Source organism: Cyprinus carpio, chromosome B16 (assembly GCF_018340385.1).
Source record: "Cyprinus carpio isolate SPL01 chromosome B16, ASM1834038v1, whole genome shotgun sequence".
Classification (NCBI taxonomy): domain Eukaryota; kingdom Metazoa; phylum Chordata; class Actinopteri; order Cypriniformes; family Cyprinidae; genus Cyprinus; species Cyprinus carpio.
Window position 1 is genome coordinate 24701998 of NC_056612.1, and position 17894 is coordinate 24719891.

At 37.3% G+C, this 17894-nt stretch overlaps 1 protein-coding gene across 1 annotated transcript; it reads left to right on the forward strand.

The window, feature by feature from the left end:
- Positions 1–1090: 1090 nt before the first annotated feature.
- On the forward strand, positions 1091–16368 carry LOC109106256 (protein SMG5-like). The gene is made up of 22 exons (XM_042741670.1): positions 1091–1500; positions 2421–2519; positions 2714–2837; positions 2927–3083; positions 3855–3944; positions 4056–4145; positions 4314–4392; positions 4582–4707; positions 6003–6071; positions 6161–6372; positions 8201–8338; positions 8579–9442; positions 10196–10365; positions 10455–10530; positions 10614–10789; positions 11795–11953; positions 13939–13998; positions 14115–14274; positions 15440–15530; positions 15721–15795; positions 15908–16046; positions 16130–16368. The coding sequence occupies exons 1-22, from the start codon at positions 1436–1438 to the stop codon at positions 16211–16213; spliced, it is 3303 nt and encodes a 1100-aa protein (XP_042597604.1). The 5' UTR covers positions 1091–1435; the 3' UTR covers positions 16214–16368.
- The last annotated feature ends 1526 nt before the right edge of the window (positions 16369–17894 follow it).

Below are 17894 nucleotides of genomic sequence, written 5' to 3' on the forward strand. Positions count from 1 at the left end.
AACTGATGCCACTCCCAGGTTGTTGTCTATCAACTCAAATGGAGAAAACCTATCTTTATTAATACCTTCAGCCAAAGTAAAATGAAAAGAAGGAAAAGAGATGGAAGCTTGTGATCTCCGCATTGCTGTGTCTTGTCAAACATGTTAGAAATGCAGCTGCCAGGTGATGCCGGATGGTCTGTCTGTTAATCTTGTCTAGAGAAGAGGGGTTGATAAGAAGATTTTGAATGAAATTGCTATTTTAAACAGTTTGTGGCTGCATCTAATTTGTAGCTGCTTAATGCCTGTGTACAATATACTTTTAAATAAAATCATCATAAATGTAAGGCAGCTTCAGATCATTTAAATCTTGATTTATTTAAAATAATATAGAATTATATTTCTTATACAGTAAAAAGCATGTGATTTTTATTTATTTATTTGTTATTTCATTCTTTTTTATTCTTTTTTATTTATTTTTTTGCATTAAGAAACTACAGGTATGACTCTGGACAATCATATTCTTGAGGTCTTTAATTCTGAGATTGGCCTTATATTTACTCATTTACACTTCACATATTCATACAGCTATATTTGCCTTAAATGGGATGTTTCGATAATTTTCTTGAGGGAAATTGCATATCTGACCTCACTTTCCATTCATGAAACCCCTACAGTGCGCCTTCAGACAAATCCATTACTTAGAATAGCTGCTATAAAATATATAATGATTTACATAGTCTACTTGGTTGATTTATATACTGGTTAATCAATTGATTTACATTAGTCAGTGGTGAGAAAAGATCCCTTATAGAACAAAACACATTACAAATGTCTGGCAATATAGCCTACCATTAATAGCTAGCCTATGTGAAACTGGTAAGTTGGTTTTAACCACATTAAAATGACAAAAATTCAGAAAGCTTCTTACAATTTTAAGTAAATATATATATATATACTTCTTATAACTTAATGGCATATAACTTGTAAAGGCCCGTCGCTCCAGATCGCCTGCAGCCGAGCGCTTGCATTTGACCAAGAACTTGACCTCAGGAAACTCTCGCGAGATTTGTAGCGGCGGTGTAGGAATCCTTCAATTGTCGCGATATTGCAGCGGTCTCTGAACTGTGTGCGGTGGGAGGGGTGAAAAATGGCCGCTCGCGGAGCGACATTCGGAATGATGAGCGACAACAACACAAACACAACCCCTTCAAAATGTGACAGCTGACCCGAACCGACACCAGCACACACACCGGTTTCCGAACGGATGGGTATCGCGGCCGGTGGCGGGGGAGGTCAGGAACGACAGCGTTTGTGTTCAAGTTGTAATTTGAAGGAAATAGGTGAGTTAGCTAGCCTGCTAGCGTTAGCCGCGCGCTAAATTGGAGCTGAACGAACCAGAACCAGAACAAGATACACGAAAACAGAACACAGCAGCCGCACTATCACTGCTAGGATGAGCGGACCGGGTCAAGACAGCGAGCCAGAGGCTAAAGTGCTTCATATTAAACGACTGTACAGGTAAGAATGCTGTCAGCAGGCCGGTACTGTCAGGAAATCTCTGTAATGCTTTATATATTTTATGTTTTTATGGGTCAGAAGTGTTGGAAAACATATTCATAAAGATAAAGTGCTAAACGAGATACTTGACACTTGAATAAGGCGGCAGTTTAGCCATTTTAGCCTCCGCGTGTCCATAATGTCTCATCTGAGAATCTTTTGGCATGTCTGGCATCAAAGTATAGCCATTAAATCTAAATTTACTTCTTGATTTATGTCTAGAGGTTTTCTTTATAGTTTCTTTAAAAGGATAGATACGTGTATATAAGAATGAAAGGCCAGAATTGCACGAGAATTCAAGGTATTTAAAGCATCTGCACGCGCAACGATTGATGTGTAATAGTCAGACAAATGTAATCATTTAAAATGAAACTGTTTGTTGAAGCTTTAGATTAAATTTAAAATACATTATTTGAAAAGGATTGGTATCACATTTGAGACATTAAGCTTTAGTGGCTCATAAAGGGTGATATAGGAGGATATGGATCTCAAAAACATTTTATTCAGAGGCCCAAACCGAGCATATATAAAGTACAAAAAAATAAATTCTAGCTTGTAATGTAATTTTGATTCCCACATTTTAACATGATAAAAAATATCTATATATATATATACGGATGATTAAATAAACCTAAGTTGCTTCAGTCCTGTAAATGTTCATCTTGAAATGTTGCAAACATCATTAAAAAGAATTTGTAGCAGGTAAAAAGACCCATTGAAAGCGATGACATTTATTGCAAAATATCCCTTTTTTAAAAAAAACTATCAACCCTGAAGTCAATAATTGTGATTTTCAAGTTAATAACTGTGCAAGTGTTGAATGGGATTTATTGTGTAGTGAATAACAATGTTTTCATCATTTCCTTTTTGTTTTTATGTAGGGCTGTGGTGGAAACGGTGCATAAGTTGGATATTATAATCAGTGGCAAGTCGTCATACAGGGAGGTCTTCAAACCGGAGAATATCAGTTTGAGGAACAAGTAAGCTCAAGTTCTCTCCCTGCAACCTAACCAGACACAATACAATATAATTGGTGTCATGATGTTGTATTTACATGGATGAGAGAGCTTTTATCGCTTGCCACAACTGTCGAAGACACAGCTATTCATTAGCGTTCCCATATACTTGAAAATCTCAGCTTCTTATTTTCTTTTTGTTGTATTCTTTTAACCAGATTGCGGGAGCTTTGTGTAAAGCTGATGTTCCTGCACCCTGTGGACTATGGACGCAAGGCAGAAGAGCTGCTGTGGAGGAAGGTCTACTATGAGGTCATTCAGGTCATCAAGACCAACAAGAAGGTACTGTCTCGTAACACATTCCATGATTTAAAGTAGTCTTATTTGCTGTTGTGTTTGTGATCAGACTGAAATCCTGCCTCTCTTCGCAGCATATTCACAGCCGCAGTGCTCTGGAGTGCGCCTACAGGACCCATCTGATCGCTGGGGTGGGCTTCTTTCAACACCTGCTGCTCTACATCCAGTCACACTATCAGCTGGAGTTACAGGACTGCATCGACTGGACACACGTCACCGACCCACTCATCGGTGAGACATGCTTCCATTTGCATATTAATGGCAGTCTTCCTACAGTCATGGAAAACTGGGGGAATTTAAAATAAATTAAATGAATTAAAATGAAAAAATAAAGATTTCTAATTAAAATGAAAATATAATAATATAGAAATAAATTATATCAGCACTATTTATTATATCAATACTGTTAATAAAAATAATAATAATTCAAATAAAAATATGTTAAGAATCTAGGCTATAGTAAATGTGATTTTTATATATATATATATATATAATTCTTAAATGTGAATTTTATTTAATTGAATAGTTATTGCTCTAATAATTAGAAAATCCATGGAGATTCACTGATCAGATGTTTTGGGAACACCATAAAGGCATAATTATCCATCAAAAAAATCTGTCATTTACTAGCCCTCATTGTAAATATGTCTGCCATATAAACAGAACAGCCAGAGTACTCACAGTCATGGAGAACTTGAGATGTCACAAATTGTGGTTTCTAGACCTGATAAAATTATGGAAATTAAATTTTTAGTAAATGTACATTTTTCTCGTCTGCTCTAAAATGTATAATTGTCTAGCAATTCCTTTTTTGTGAGTGTAATTTATTTAAGGATAATGAAAAATTGGAATCAAGTACAGTCATAATTGACTGTAGAAGTCGATGTAGGAATACCGTATAGCAAAATCTCTGGTGTTCCACAATATATGCTGACTATCCAGATCTAGCATTTGCTGAATGAACCGTACATTAGATAATCTTTCTGTGATTAATGACTGCAGGTCGTAAGAAACCAGTCTCAGCCACCCCTAAAGAGATGGAATGGGCCCAGATGGCGTGTCACAGATGCCTTGTGTACTTGGGAGATCTCGGTAAGTGTGTGCTCACTTGACATTTTATAAAATCAGCTTCTCAAATCTCTATCTGGCAGTGTGATATCATATTCACATGATCTGAAATCAAACTGTTTAATGTTTATGAAGCGCGGTACCAAAATGAACTGGCGGGAGTGGAGGCAGAGCAGCTGGCGGAGCGCTTTTATCACCAGGCCTTGTCTGTCGCACCTCATGTCGGTGAGCGAGTCCTTGCTTCTCACATCCTCTCTACAACACCTCTACCTGGCACCAGAGAGCATGCATTTTATGAATTTTAATGAACATTAAATGGATTCCTTGTTATTTTTTTATTTTATTTGACTTTCATGTTATTGCATAGAGGAAATGTTTTGTTGTTTCTTACAGGCATGCCGTTTAATCAGCTGGGTACGCTTGCTGGAAGTAAATTTTATAATGTGGAGGCTACTTACTACTACTTGCGCTGGTAAGGCATCTGAGAACAGCATCATATTTAAATGGACAATAAATGGATACAGCAGCATTACAGGACTGTTTTATGACGATCCTTTTCTTTTCCTTTTGAAAAGTAGCGTTACAGTTTTGTTATGAGTAGTGTTCGAAGAATCTGATAACGCTGCATGAACATTACAGACTGGTTTTTCCTGTTAAATAGTATTCAGTCAGAGACTCCCTTCGATGGCGCTTATGGGAATTTGAAGCGTCTGTTTGACAAGGCAGCTAAGATGTACCACCAGGTGAAGAAACAAGAGATGAAAAAACTTTCACCATCACGCCAGAGGTGTGTTCCCTCTCTTTTATATCCATATAAAAGACAGGATGGAGGAGTGTTTTTGAAAATTTGTTCAGTGTGTTCCTGTTATCTAAATCAGGTTCTCAACCCTTTTGACTAGCTTTCCATTGTTCAACACAATATTCAAAGGCCCCTCATATAGTCTATAATAGTACTGCTGGTATTTCTGCTGTAACTGAAAAAGCTGTTTGCTTTCAGACTTCTTTCTACTATCAGACACTGGGAGTGTCAATATAGTAAAAAAGTTAACTACAATTCACACACTTATGGATCAAGCACATTAACTATTACTTATCTAACCAATCAGACATTATTTTCCTGGTGAACAGTAAAATCCATAGTCTTAATATTAAGGCTTATCTTAAAGTCCCCATGAAATCAAAATGAAAGTTTTTTGGGTGTTAGTATTAATATGTTAGTCTTAAGGTTATCTATAAGGCAGTGTGCTCCAAAACAGTGACAAAGTTCACATTTAGAAGATATAAGCATTCAAAGCTTGCAGTTCGTCTCTTCTGCCAAAACAGGTCAAAAAAAATTTTTGACGTCACATCATTCTTAATCTTCTCATCAAATCTTCTGACCAATCAAATGCTCTCTAGAATCCGAAGCGCCCGCCCCCTGCACTATAAATAGACGCAGAAGCTGCAGCTGAGATCGGTCACGGAGCGGATCATATGCGCGAGTCGGCATATTTTAAAAACTTTCACAACTACACAACCTCAACATGTTTATGATCACTATTTTGTTTTACTAAGAGTTTCATATTGAATCTAGGGGTAATCTATAAGAATGTGGCTGTCAAATGCGGTTTTACCGAGCTCTACGGCTCTGGCCCAAGCAGATATAAACAAAAGGCTATTGACTATTTTAAAAAGGATACGGGGCTACTCGATATTTCCCGCCCTCTCTTCCTGTTTCAGTTGAAATTACGTCACAACATAGAATAATGCTGCGTGTTTCAAGGCACTTCAGGAGACCTTTAACTCATAATCCTGTCCTGTCTGTTTAGTAACCGCTGTAGTTTGTAACACTTAGGAAATCAAATTTAATTTAATTCAGGAATTAAGATAGGAAGTTTAATAATGTAGTGTTTACAAATGTAATACAGCCCCAAGAATATCATAGAGGCTACTTAGTGATGGGGCAGTAAACAGCACCTAACAGTGCAACATAAAGCACTCAGCACAGACCTGGAAACCATACCATAAAGCATTCTAGCATCATGATGTAGACTAGCCTGGGCAAGTAAATAACTCACATTAACTGGGTAATTCTTGCTTCAGGTCAAAAGACATCAAAAGACTGCTGGTGAGCTTCATGTATTTGCAGAGCCTGCTGCAGCCCAAGAACAGGTGAGAGCATCACCTCCTGAAAGCATCAGTCCTTACCTGAAAGATGTCATTTGAGAATCAAATCAACTAATATCCTGTCACCTCTTCAGTCTGATGGAGACGGAGCTGACGTCACTGTGCCAGTCTGTGCTGGAAGACTTTAACCTGGTGCTGTTCTACCTCCCCCTTCCTGCTCACGGCAGCCAGTCAGCCAGCGAGGAGGAGGAAGAGCACGACTCCGTCTGCTCTGTGCTTCCTGACAGCCTCATATTCAAGATGGCGGTGACTTGCCTTATGGTGGTGCACAGTTTGAAGAGAGGGGGTGAGTATGGACCCAAAGAATTGATCACAACATCTGCTGCTCATTTTACGCAGTGTCATTATGTCATTAATTATGTTGCATTGAATTTAATAAGCAGACAGGTACTGCTTCACCAGTCTAAAAATAGTGCTGGCTTTAAGCAAATTATTTTTATTTGGTATGGCAGTTGTGTGTCGCTTCAGGCCTATTTGGATTTTGATACATCAGGCAGCAAGCTCAGCTTCCTGGTAATATTTAGACATTTAGACTGCATCCTAACCAGATACAACACTGTAAAGGACCAGTGAAAAATACCTATTTATATTAGATATAATTAATATCTTTGGTTTGGAACATGTTGTGGTCAGGAACATGCTTTGGACTAGTGGACAATCACTGTTTTTCAACTATGACATATATCTTAGGCTACGTTCACACTGCAGGGCTTAATGCTCAATTCCGATTTTTTGAAAAAATTCGATTTTTTTGCAAGGCCGTTCACATTTTCAATTAAATGCGACCTTTTGTGATCTCCTGTGTGAACGTGAAATGACCCAGAAGTGACCCGCATGCGCAGAAGAGTACTCAACTGTCAACGACGTCACTCGTTGTTTGCGGAAGTAGCTAACGTTAAACACATGGATGTCAACAACAGTGTAGTCAACAGCGGAGCTCTTTTTGCAATATTAAAGTTATTTTCCCAACGGAGCCAGCACAATTACAATCTTCTCGTTTTAAGAAGAAAATTAAAAAGAAGGAGAAGAACAAGGTTTTTGGCCATGGCGTTTTGCGGAGCAGTGTTAGCAACGTCGGTAACACCAAATATTAATTAAATCTGTGACCTCGCTTCCCTTCCATTGACTGGTCTCAGCAGCGTCGTCCGCCATGGTTGTTGTTTATCTTCTCGTTCCCGCCTACTTCAACGCAGAATTATGACGTTTGTAGCGTATCAATGACGTACGGGTCGGATACATGTGGCCTGGCCGTTCAGAGGGAGGTCGCATTTCAAAAGATCGGATACGTATCGGATTCAGGACCACATACCCAAGTGGCCTGGGTCACATTTGAAAAGATCGGATCTGTGTCGTTCAGACTGTCATGAAAAGATCAGATACAGGTCGCATAGGGGCAAAAAAATCGGAATTGGGTCGTTTCAGCCTGCAGTGTGAACGTAGCCTTAGTGTTGTTTTAGTGTTATTCGTGTACTTTTCTAGTATTTATTGAAATTTCTAATTAGATTTGAGATTTTATGTTAAATATTTTAGTTTTCTTATGTGCTTTATTTATCTATCTTTTTATTTATTTTCAGTTTTAATAATTTGTCATTTTTATTTTTTATTTTTATTTCAGTTAATTCTCAAGGTGTTTTGTCTAATATTTTTGTATGTTAGTTTACTTCAGCTTTATTTCAAATAATGAAACTATTTTTTGATAGTTTGCTTAAGGTAACTCTCTCTCTCTCTCTCTCTCTCTCTCTCTCTCTCTCTATATATATATATATATATATATAAAAAAATAAAAAAATATGTATATTTAAAATTACATATATAAATTTATTTATTTATTTAATGTAGTGTGTGTAAAATAAAATGACTTAATGACAAGTAGATATAAAGTAAAAATTTAAATAACCGTTTTAGGTGGAAATATGCTATACTGTGCAAAACCTGGAAATATAAGGGTATTTTAAATTGTTTTCTACCCATGGAAAAGTCAGGATATACAAAAAAATGTCCGTATAGGGAACTGTTGGAATTATTCAAACCACAGTTCTTATTTATTTATTTCTATATTTTTTTTTGCAAATGAAGTACTAACTCTAATTCAGCTAACTGTGATTCAATTCCAGCTTCAAAGCAGTACAGTGCCTCCATCGCTTTCACATTGGCTCTGTTCTCACATTTGGTCAATCATGTCAACATTCGACTGCAAGCTGAACTGGAGGAGGGAGAGGGTGGCGTCCCACCCCTGCACACTGATAACACTGGTATGGGTACTTCTGTTTTGCTTCTAAGTCATTTTGTTAAGAAAATATTTAGTGCTGCCTTAGATTTACACTGATATTTGTTTTTTTTAGAAAGCTCCGTAATGTTTTTGTTATGAAGCACTTTTGATGCCTTACAATGCTTTCTAGTTAGGCAGCTCACTAGGATTGGGAAAAGCTTTTAGTTTTTGTTTTTTTTGCCACTTAAAACTAACTTTCCCATTGTGATGCATTTGTTCGTAGATAATGCTGATGCCAGAGATCACGGTAGTGCTGCTCTCTCAGAGAGAACCCTGCAGAACGGCTCCCTAGAGGAAGGTGATGAAAAAGAGGATGAGGAGAAGGAGAATGAGGAAAACCAGCATAAGGGGAACGGAAGGACAACGGGGACAAAGAAAAGCCTGGAGAAGAAAAGATCAGCTGAGGAGATGCAAAAGCAGAAGCGGAAGCTCTCACGTCTCTCCATGCTCCGGCGTAGACGCTGCGCTCACAAGGAGGACGAGAGCGACCTGAGCGAGGGATTTGAGAGTGACGAAGAAGAGGATGAGGAAGGTGGCGGTTCGGTCGACGGTCTGGGAGCCGCTAGGGTCCAGATGAACTCTTTAGGGAGGGAAGGGCGGAGGGGACCGCTTCCAGAGGATGGCAGCTGGGAAAGCGGTTCAGAGGAGGATGAGGGTGGCACGGCTTTTGATGTCGAGACGGACTCTGACATGAACAGTCAGGAATCTCGTTCGGACCTCGAAGACATGGAGGATGCTGAGCATGCACCACAACAACAGCAGCAACAAGAGGAAGATGAGCAACCGCAGCCGTCTAGGGAGGAAAACTCCACACCTCCAGTAACCAACGGTCCCTTAGTGTCTAATGACACCAGCATCAGCAGCAACCTGCAGGCCATGTCCTCTCAGCTCTTCCAAGCCAAACGCTGCTTTCGACTCGCCCCCACCTTTAGCAATGTACTGCTCCGCCCTGCTGCTCCCACTAACCCCGCCCCAGACTCAAACCCCACCCCAGTGCAAGAAGCCACACCTCCTGCTGAAGAAATATCAAGAAGCATGAGTCCAGAGGTTGCTAATGGAACCAATGACAAGGGTACATTGCTTACAAGTAAGTGATTTTGAGTTTTCTCCAATTAATTAAAACTTTTATGCACATTATTTCAGTCAATTAAACTACTTTTTATGCTTTACTTCACTGTTTAAAAGTTTGGGCCCGCTAAGAAGTCTCTTATGCTTCAGTATTGCATTTATTTGAGCCAAAATACAGCGGAAAAAACAGTAATACTGTAAAATATTTTTACAGTTTAAAATAACTGTTTTCTATTTTACTGTATTTTAAATTTTAATTTATTCTAATGATGCAGAGCTGAATTTTCAACAGCCATTTCTACAGTCTTCAGTGTCACATGATCCTTCAGAAATCATTCTAATATGCTGATTTGGTGTATGAGATTTTTTATTATTTATATTAATTTAGTATATACTATATATTAAGATTTCTTTTTATTTTCGATGCGGGAAACATTTGCACTGATTTGATGAATAGAAACTATAAAAAAAAATCATTTATTTGAAATACAAGTTGTATAAAACAATATAAATGAATTTCCTGTCACTTTTGTTCAGTTTAATGTATCCTTGCTTAAAGTATTAGCTTTAAAAAAAAAAAAAAAGCTTACTGACCCCAAACCTTTGAACGGTAGTGTATAATTTGTAAGAAATTTGAAGTTTAAAACTTGAAATTACCTAAAACCGTAACACTATGCTGTAACACTGCCTTTCAAGCACTGTTATTTCCTTCAGGAGGTGCATATTTTGTCAATACGTATAAAACGAAGAATATCTGATTTGTCATATGCAGATCCTGACTCTGATTCTGAGGGCAGTGAGCACAGCAACCATTCGATCCACAGTGAGAAAACCCTTTCTGAGCGACTAGAGATTCTGACCAATCAGGGTCTCATCCAGGTGGTGAAGGTCTTCTTGGATTGGCTGAGGACGAACACTGATATCATCCTCATGTGTGCTCAGGTACATGGGAATCTAAAATTTGTTCATTTTACCAGAGTAAACAGCATAATCATCTATTTGCTTAGCTATGATGGTCTCTGCCCAAACAGAGTTCTCAGAGCTTGTGGAATAGACTCTCAGTGCTGCTTAATTTGCTTCCTGAGGGCAGCAAGATGTTAGAAACAGGTGAGAGAAATCAGTTTATAAAAACTCATTAATAGATTAATTTTTAATTAATAACAAGATCTTTTTCACTGGTTATGTTGCAGATTTAGGTCTGAATAAGGATGTAACAGAACTGCTGAATGAGTGTGAGCAGCCTGGTTTGGTTCAGATGCTGCTGTTGCCAGAGGATCTGGCCCTCCGCCACCTTCCTGTCCTCAGCGTAGCCCATCGACGCCTAGACTTCACAAGCCAGAGACCCCCTCTTACCCCTCTGGATGAGGTATCCATCACACTTACCACTTATGTGCTCTTGTGCTTCATGTGCTCTTGAAGAGCTTGCGTGACATCTGCACTGTTTCACTATTTTCCTTTTAAGTGTTTTTAACAATTCAAAAATAGTTCTGAACAACTCATTCAACAATTCATTTGTCATCAAAGACATACGTTACAACATACAATACATTTAAATCATACTACCTTTCTTCCTTGTGTTCATTTAGTAAAAAGTGTGTGGAAACCAAAACACAACTGATAACTAGGTTTTTACTACATTTTACTTGAATTTGAGTCTTAACTCTAATTAATCGTACTTAAAATAGTTTATAATATACAGTACTATTCAAAAGTTTGGGGTCAGCAAGATATTTTTATTTATGTAATTATTTTATTTTTTTGTAGCTGAACTGTTGTCCACATTGATAATAATAAATAATGTTTGTTGAGCATCAAATGAGCATATAAGAATGATTTCTGAAGGATCATGTGACACTAAAGACTGGAGTAATGATGCTGAAAATTCAGTTTTGCCACCATAGAAATAAAATACATTTTTAAATATTTAAATAGAAAACGATTCTTTTAAATTGTAATAGTGTTTTGTAATGTTTCTGTTTTTACTGTATCTTTTATCAAATAAATGCAGCCTCGGTGTGCTAAGACTTTCTTCAAAAACATTAAAGTCTTACCGACTCCAATATTTTGAGCGGTAGTTTATATGTTAACCCCCCCAAAAAAATGTTAATATATTATAATAGAATAGAATTGTTTGGTGCTTCCTGAAAAGTACTAAAACAATTGTAATCCTTACATTTCTTAGAATTGTCTCTCATCCTTACATGACTATCATTATGCACAGTAATGTTTGTTCAGTGAAAATGAGGTACTTGGTTTCAGCTAATTACAATGCAGAGGATTTTATTACATTACATAAGTATAATTAACATTCAGTGTCTTTTGCATTCTCTCATGTTCCTTCTTTATGTCTCTCTTTCTCCGTGCTGTCCAGTGTGTGGTGCGCGTGTGCTGCATTCGCAGCTTTGGTCACTTCCTCACAAATCTCCAAGGCAACGTGTTGCACTTCAACCCGGAGGCCGGCATCTTCACCAGCATCAGCCAATCAGAGCAGGACAACCTGGTTCAGCAGGCCAAGGCCCAGTTCCGCATGGTAAAAGACGTGAGATTGAATAGTAATGAAAGACAGACATAAAACCAAACTATTAGTGGAACAATAACAGCTCTGTATTGATTTGCACTCTTGAAACAGTAACTCAGCTGATGTCTTTCATGTGTTCAGATACATCGGCTCAGTTGGTGATTTCAGTAGCCGTACCACTTAAAATCCTTGCAGAAATAGTCACGGAAAGTGCATCTAAATGATAGGCTCCACACGGTTAAGAAAACGAGGCTTTTTCGTAAAACCTCACCACATTTGTGAGCTTTTGCTTGAGAGCCTTATGTTGCCAAGCAACCACGCAGCCCTTACGGGTAGAACAAATGATGGTTGAAGTGCCACCTTGCTGTGCCGCTGAAGAGGCGGCTCTTTCTGGTACAATTTCATTAAAACCTTCAGGGTCTGCGAATGAAAAGAATGTCTGGCAGTCCATGACAAGCTCATGGAATAAGGCTGCAGTGAAAGGCGCAGGTCTCTCATAAGACGCCACTACAGCACGAGCACTGCAATCAGCATGAACTTTGTGTCCCTGCTGTTAAATAAGCTCAGAGTTTGAGAGTCCTGCATGATTTTCAGAAGTGCTTTCTGTTGGTTTTAGTCTATCCCACAGATACCCTGATTAGATCTTGTTGTATGTTTGTAAACAGCAAAACGAGAAAATTAGATTTTTAATTTTAAACTTCTGGCATTCGACCAACATCTTAACACTCGCAACGCTTAATTTTTAATCTTTGTTACGTGTCAGATAGTGTTAGCTCTAACCTGAAACCATCTTTTGGCATTCAGGTGAGGGTAGTGGAAGCATGGGAGTTCACGTGAATCCCGCAGCCTTCAGGCAAAACTCAGTGTTTTGAATGCAAAAAAATGTTACGTTGTGCAGATCCAAAGATGAACACAGAACTTGTGGAGGGTAGGTTATCGGTCCATTTTGGCCTGCATTATTGATCCTGCTTTAGTCATAACAGACATTTTGGTTTGTAAGACATAATGAGTAAAAAGTTCTCCACACATTTCTGTTTGACGGTATCCGCCTCTACAGGTCAGACCAGCTATTTTGGGTTGTTATGATTTTTTGTTATTGATTTTGAAAGTCTCTTATGCTTACAGAAAATGCATTTATTTGATTAAACATACAGTAAAAAGTAATATTTTTTACATATTATTACAATTAAAATAACTGTTTTCAATATGTTTTCAAATATAATTTATTCCTGTGATGCAGAGCTAAATTTTCAGCATCATTACTCCAGTCTTCAGTGTCACATGATCCTTCAGAAATCATTCTAATATGTTGATTTGCTGCTCAAGAAACATTTATTTTTATCAGTGTTGTGCTGCTTAATATTTTTGTGTAAACTGATGCAGTTGTTGAATATAAAGTTCAAAAGAACATCATTTGTTCGAAATAGATTCTTTTTGTAACAATGTAAAAGTTTTTTATTGTCGGTTTGATCAGTTGAATGCATCTTTGATTAATAAAAGCATTAATCTATTTATAAAACTCCTGTATAGAAAACAAAAAACGTGCAAATATAAAGCAGGAGCATGGTTAATCTTGTGGTTAATTAGTATGCGAATAAAATTAATCTCTAAAACCATCTTAAAATTTACTGAAGAAGTAAACTTCAGTCCTTCACTCTCAGTCCTTACATTTTCCCTCTCTCATGTTTTTGCCTTTGAGCCAAATGAATGTGTGAAACAGCAAGGTGTCCTTTTTGTATTTCTCTTCCCAGAATTATAAGGTTAAATATATCTGTGGTTTAATCATTAATCTCTTTAAGGGCACTTTAAGGTATTCTTTAAAAAAATTCACAAAACATAGATGTGAACCATGATGTAAACCAACTGTAATATTTTTATATAAGGGCAAAAATATATTTAGCTGCTTATTCACACCTTGTGTTTACTGAGGGTAAAATCTGAGTCATGTTTTGAGGTTACACAGAGGTTATATTCACCTCGCCTTGACTCATCCACAGGCGGAGGAGGAAGCTCGCAGAAACCGGCTCATGAGAGATATGGCCCAGCTGCGCCTACAGGTCAGACCAGCTGTTGGGTTTATTTTGAAATTTATTAATGCACATCTTGCTCACAACATTTATCCAAATGTCCTCAATTAATGGGCACAGTAATGAAGCATTTCCTCTGTCTGCAGTTGGAGGTCTCTCAGCTGGAGGGCAGTCTGCAGCAGCCCAAAACGCAGTCCTCCATGTCTCCTTATCTGGTGCCAGATACCACGGTTCTCTGCCAGCACCTGGGGCTGCTCAGACAGCTGGCTGCCAGCGGCTGCTTCATCATCATCATCCCTCGCACAGGTCTCCTCCCGTCTCCTAATGAGAGTTTCCACAGTTGTGGGAAATCTGAAAATAGCAGGGGATTTAAAACTGGTGTTTTTCAAGTCTGGAAATGTCATGCAATCTTAATAAATTAAAATTTCTATAGTGAACACGTTTATCTGGCTAAACTCAGCAAGTTATCAGTGTTGTTATTGTTAACTAAATAAAAAATATATATATTTTTGATGATTAAAGCTGAAATAAAATATGTATATTTTAAATTATGAAATTTTGACTTGAATAAAAATTATAAATACGTTTAAAGTACTAGAATTACTAAAATTTTAATGAAAATAAAATAAAGCTATATTGAAATACTAAAAAACTAATACAAATGATACAAGCACATAACAAAATTACTGACAATAAATAACTGAAATATAAACAAATCCAAAATACTAATAAATACTATAATAGTATATAAATAATACTTAAATAAAACTGCTAGTTATTGTGTTTAGGCTGAAATAAAATATTTATGTTTTAATATTTTATGAAAAACGTAAAAATTAGAAATGGGTGCTTATGATGTAGTAAAATGACTGAAATAAGAAATAAATAAAAGTTGTATAGAAATATATGAAGAAAAAACACGTAACAATGACTAAAATGAAAATAACTGAAAATATGAAAATATAGGCTAATTCAAAAAAAAAAAAATTACTGTAATATCATATAAACAATACTAAAATAACACTGCACAAACTTTTACAAAATTCTAAAATCATTCATGCAAATCATTTGTTTTGAGTCAGTCAAACCGGTTCACGAATCATTCTGAATGTTTCATTACCATGTCGGTCAGACTCAAAATGATTTTTAGCAATCCTTCTTCACTCTAGAAACTGTGAAAGTCATGGAAAAGGAAATTCATCCGTCAGAAATAGTGGAGGCCCCCCTATCATCTTGGCATAGAAAGCCTTCTGACTTAATTGGGCAATATTTTTGATTGGCTAACAGAATGTTTACACTAGTTCTTTTTAATCGCTGCACTTTAAATGATTTAAGATCTAAACACTCCAGTTTTTACCTAAGATGTAATTAAAAATATGGACTTTTTGTACAGAGCGTGTGCCAGGAATGATCAATCAGTGTATGTTTGTACAAAACTGCTTGACTGAGATGAATCTCTGGTCTCTTGCAGTGATTGATGGCCTGGATTTGCTAAAGAAAGAGAACTCCGGAGCGAGAGATGGAATCAGATTCCTTGAGACAGAGTTCCGGAAGGGGAACAGGTACGTCTTGAGCTCAGCAGTGAGTTTTAGTGATTCTGGTATTAGAAAACTCTTCCAAACTGTAGACAGCAGACCTGTAGAACAAGAAGTCTGATTCTAACATGCATTTGAATTTGAGACGGCACTACTGAGAAGGTCTACAGTTTAATGTTTCACGCTTGAGCTTTTATTCTCACTTATTGTGCAACAGGTACATCCGCTGCCAGAAAGAGACAGGAAGAAGCTTTGAGAGAGACAAATTAAAACGACAGGACATTGAAGCCTGGTAAGCCACATCATCTTCACTTTCTGTTTGAGAGCAGAGTGACTTTGACTGCAGTCGTGAAGTCCTGTAGGCTTTGCTGCAGATGCTATCTCAGCTCTGTTCCTGTTGACAGGCACCTGTATAAGATGGTGGACAGCTGTCGCCAGCTGACAGGATCTCAGAGCAGTGGAGATGAAGACACTGCTGGCATGGTGACCATTCTGACAGGACACTCACTAGAGGAGCTGACTGAAAGATCGGCTTCCATGAAGGTCAGTCAGGCATTAGCAGATAATAATAGTGTGGTATTGTAGAACCTTATAGCATATGAGATTGTTACTTGTTTTGGCTGCAGGTGGCTGTCCAGGCGGTGGCAGCAGCAGGCATGGAGCTGAAGAACATCACCGACTTCTACCGGCAGTGGAAAGAGATGGGCTGAGAGACGGTGTGGGACGCAGGGGGTCGGCTCGGCATTCGGCTGATCGCACACTCACTCCCCCTCGCTCATTCTCTCTCCCACTTTACTGCTCTGTCTGTATCTGCGTCTCCAGGAAAAAAAAAAATCAAAAGATGGAGGGTTGAAAAGAGAGAGTGCACAAAAAGTTCTCAGAAAAGAGAAGTCAGAGAAAAACGGGCTCTAACAAAAAAAAAACAGCACATCCTCAACCCCGACACAGGAGGGTTAAAAGAAGCTACGGGGTGAAATCACTCAGTTTAATATGCCATAGCCAGGCATATATACTGATGAAATGAGTGTATATGTTTTGAGAGAGAAACGAACATTCATGTGCATATACGTCAAAAACAAACCCATACATTGAAATATATAGAACAATGTTTTAGGATTCTTTTTATTTTCGTTTTCTGGCTACGGTCATGGGGTTGCACTGCCACATGGATGTCTGTGTTTGACCGCGGCGGTGAGCACAGAACAGAAATCATCCTGTCTAGCGTTTACCCTTGACTCCTAGGGTCTTGAAGGATTCAGGGTTTAGGGTGTACACCTCTTTTTGATGATTTGTTCTTTCTAACGTGGCTTCTCCACTGTTTTTTTTTTTTTTTTTCTTTTTCTTTTTGCTGTGTAACTTTGTGATTTTAACGTATTGTGTTATTGGTGTATGAGCAAGAAGTCTGGCAAGTGGTTGCTTTTATTTGATTTTATTTTTGTATGTCGTATTGCCTTTGTATGCTGTGCTGAACACAGGAATGAGGATGGATGTAGAGTCGCAGACATCATCTGACTCCGGTCACACTCTGCTGTGCTGACAGATGTGGAAGTGTTTCTCCTCGACTCTCAACATGAGATTACTACTCAGCAAATCTAGTCCTAGTCATTCGCCATCACATTCTCATAGTAGTTGTCCCATATTGCACAACGCAAAGGAATCCAGTGTACGTGTGAGGCAGTGCATTAAACAATAAAATGATTTCGTTTAAAAAGTCTTTTGTCTCTGTCGTGGTTAAATTCATGTGAATTTGAGTGACATCAAAAAAAAAATTGTGAAAGAAGGTTCTTTACCTTCAGAAAATGTTTGAAAGTCCATAAGATTATTATTATTTTTTAAATTCTCTTCGAAAAAAGTTAAATACTAAATAAATTAAAAAATCAGATCAAAAAATCTTGAAGTGTTTATATTTTAAAATTTAATTTATTCTTGTGATTACAAAACCTGAATTTTGGTGAAGAAACATTTATTACATAATATTATTAATGTTGAAACCAGTGTTGAAAAATTGTAGTGTCACTTTTAATCTATTTAATTAATCCTTGCTGGATATAAGAATTAATTACTTTCAAAATACCTGACCACAAACCAGGTTTATTATTAACTAAAACTAAAACCAATAATAATAATTTTAAAAAAAAATAAGTTAAAATTAACTGGCAGTTTAAGTAAAATTATAAAATAAATAGTAGTAGTAGTAGTAGTAGCCTTTATCCAAATGCAAATAAATCTAAAACTTATTGAAACCTGTATAGACATACTTTGGAAAAAAAAAAAAAAAAAGAACTAAAAAAAGACAAAAACACAACAAAATGACTAAAACTTTAAAAATGAAATTGAATGAAAACAGAAAATATAAAAGATGACATTCAAAATCCAATAACAGTATATCAA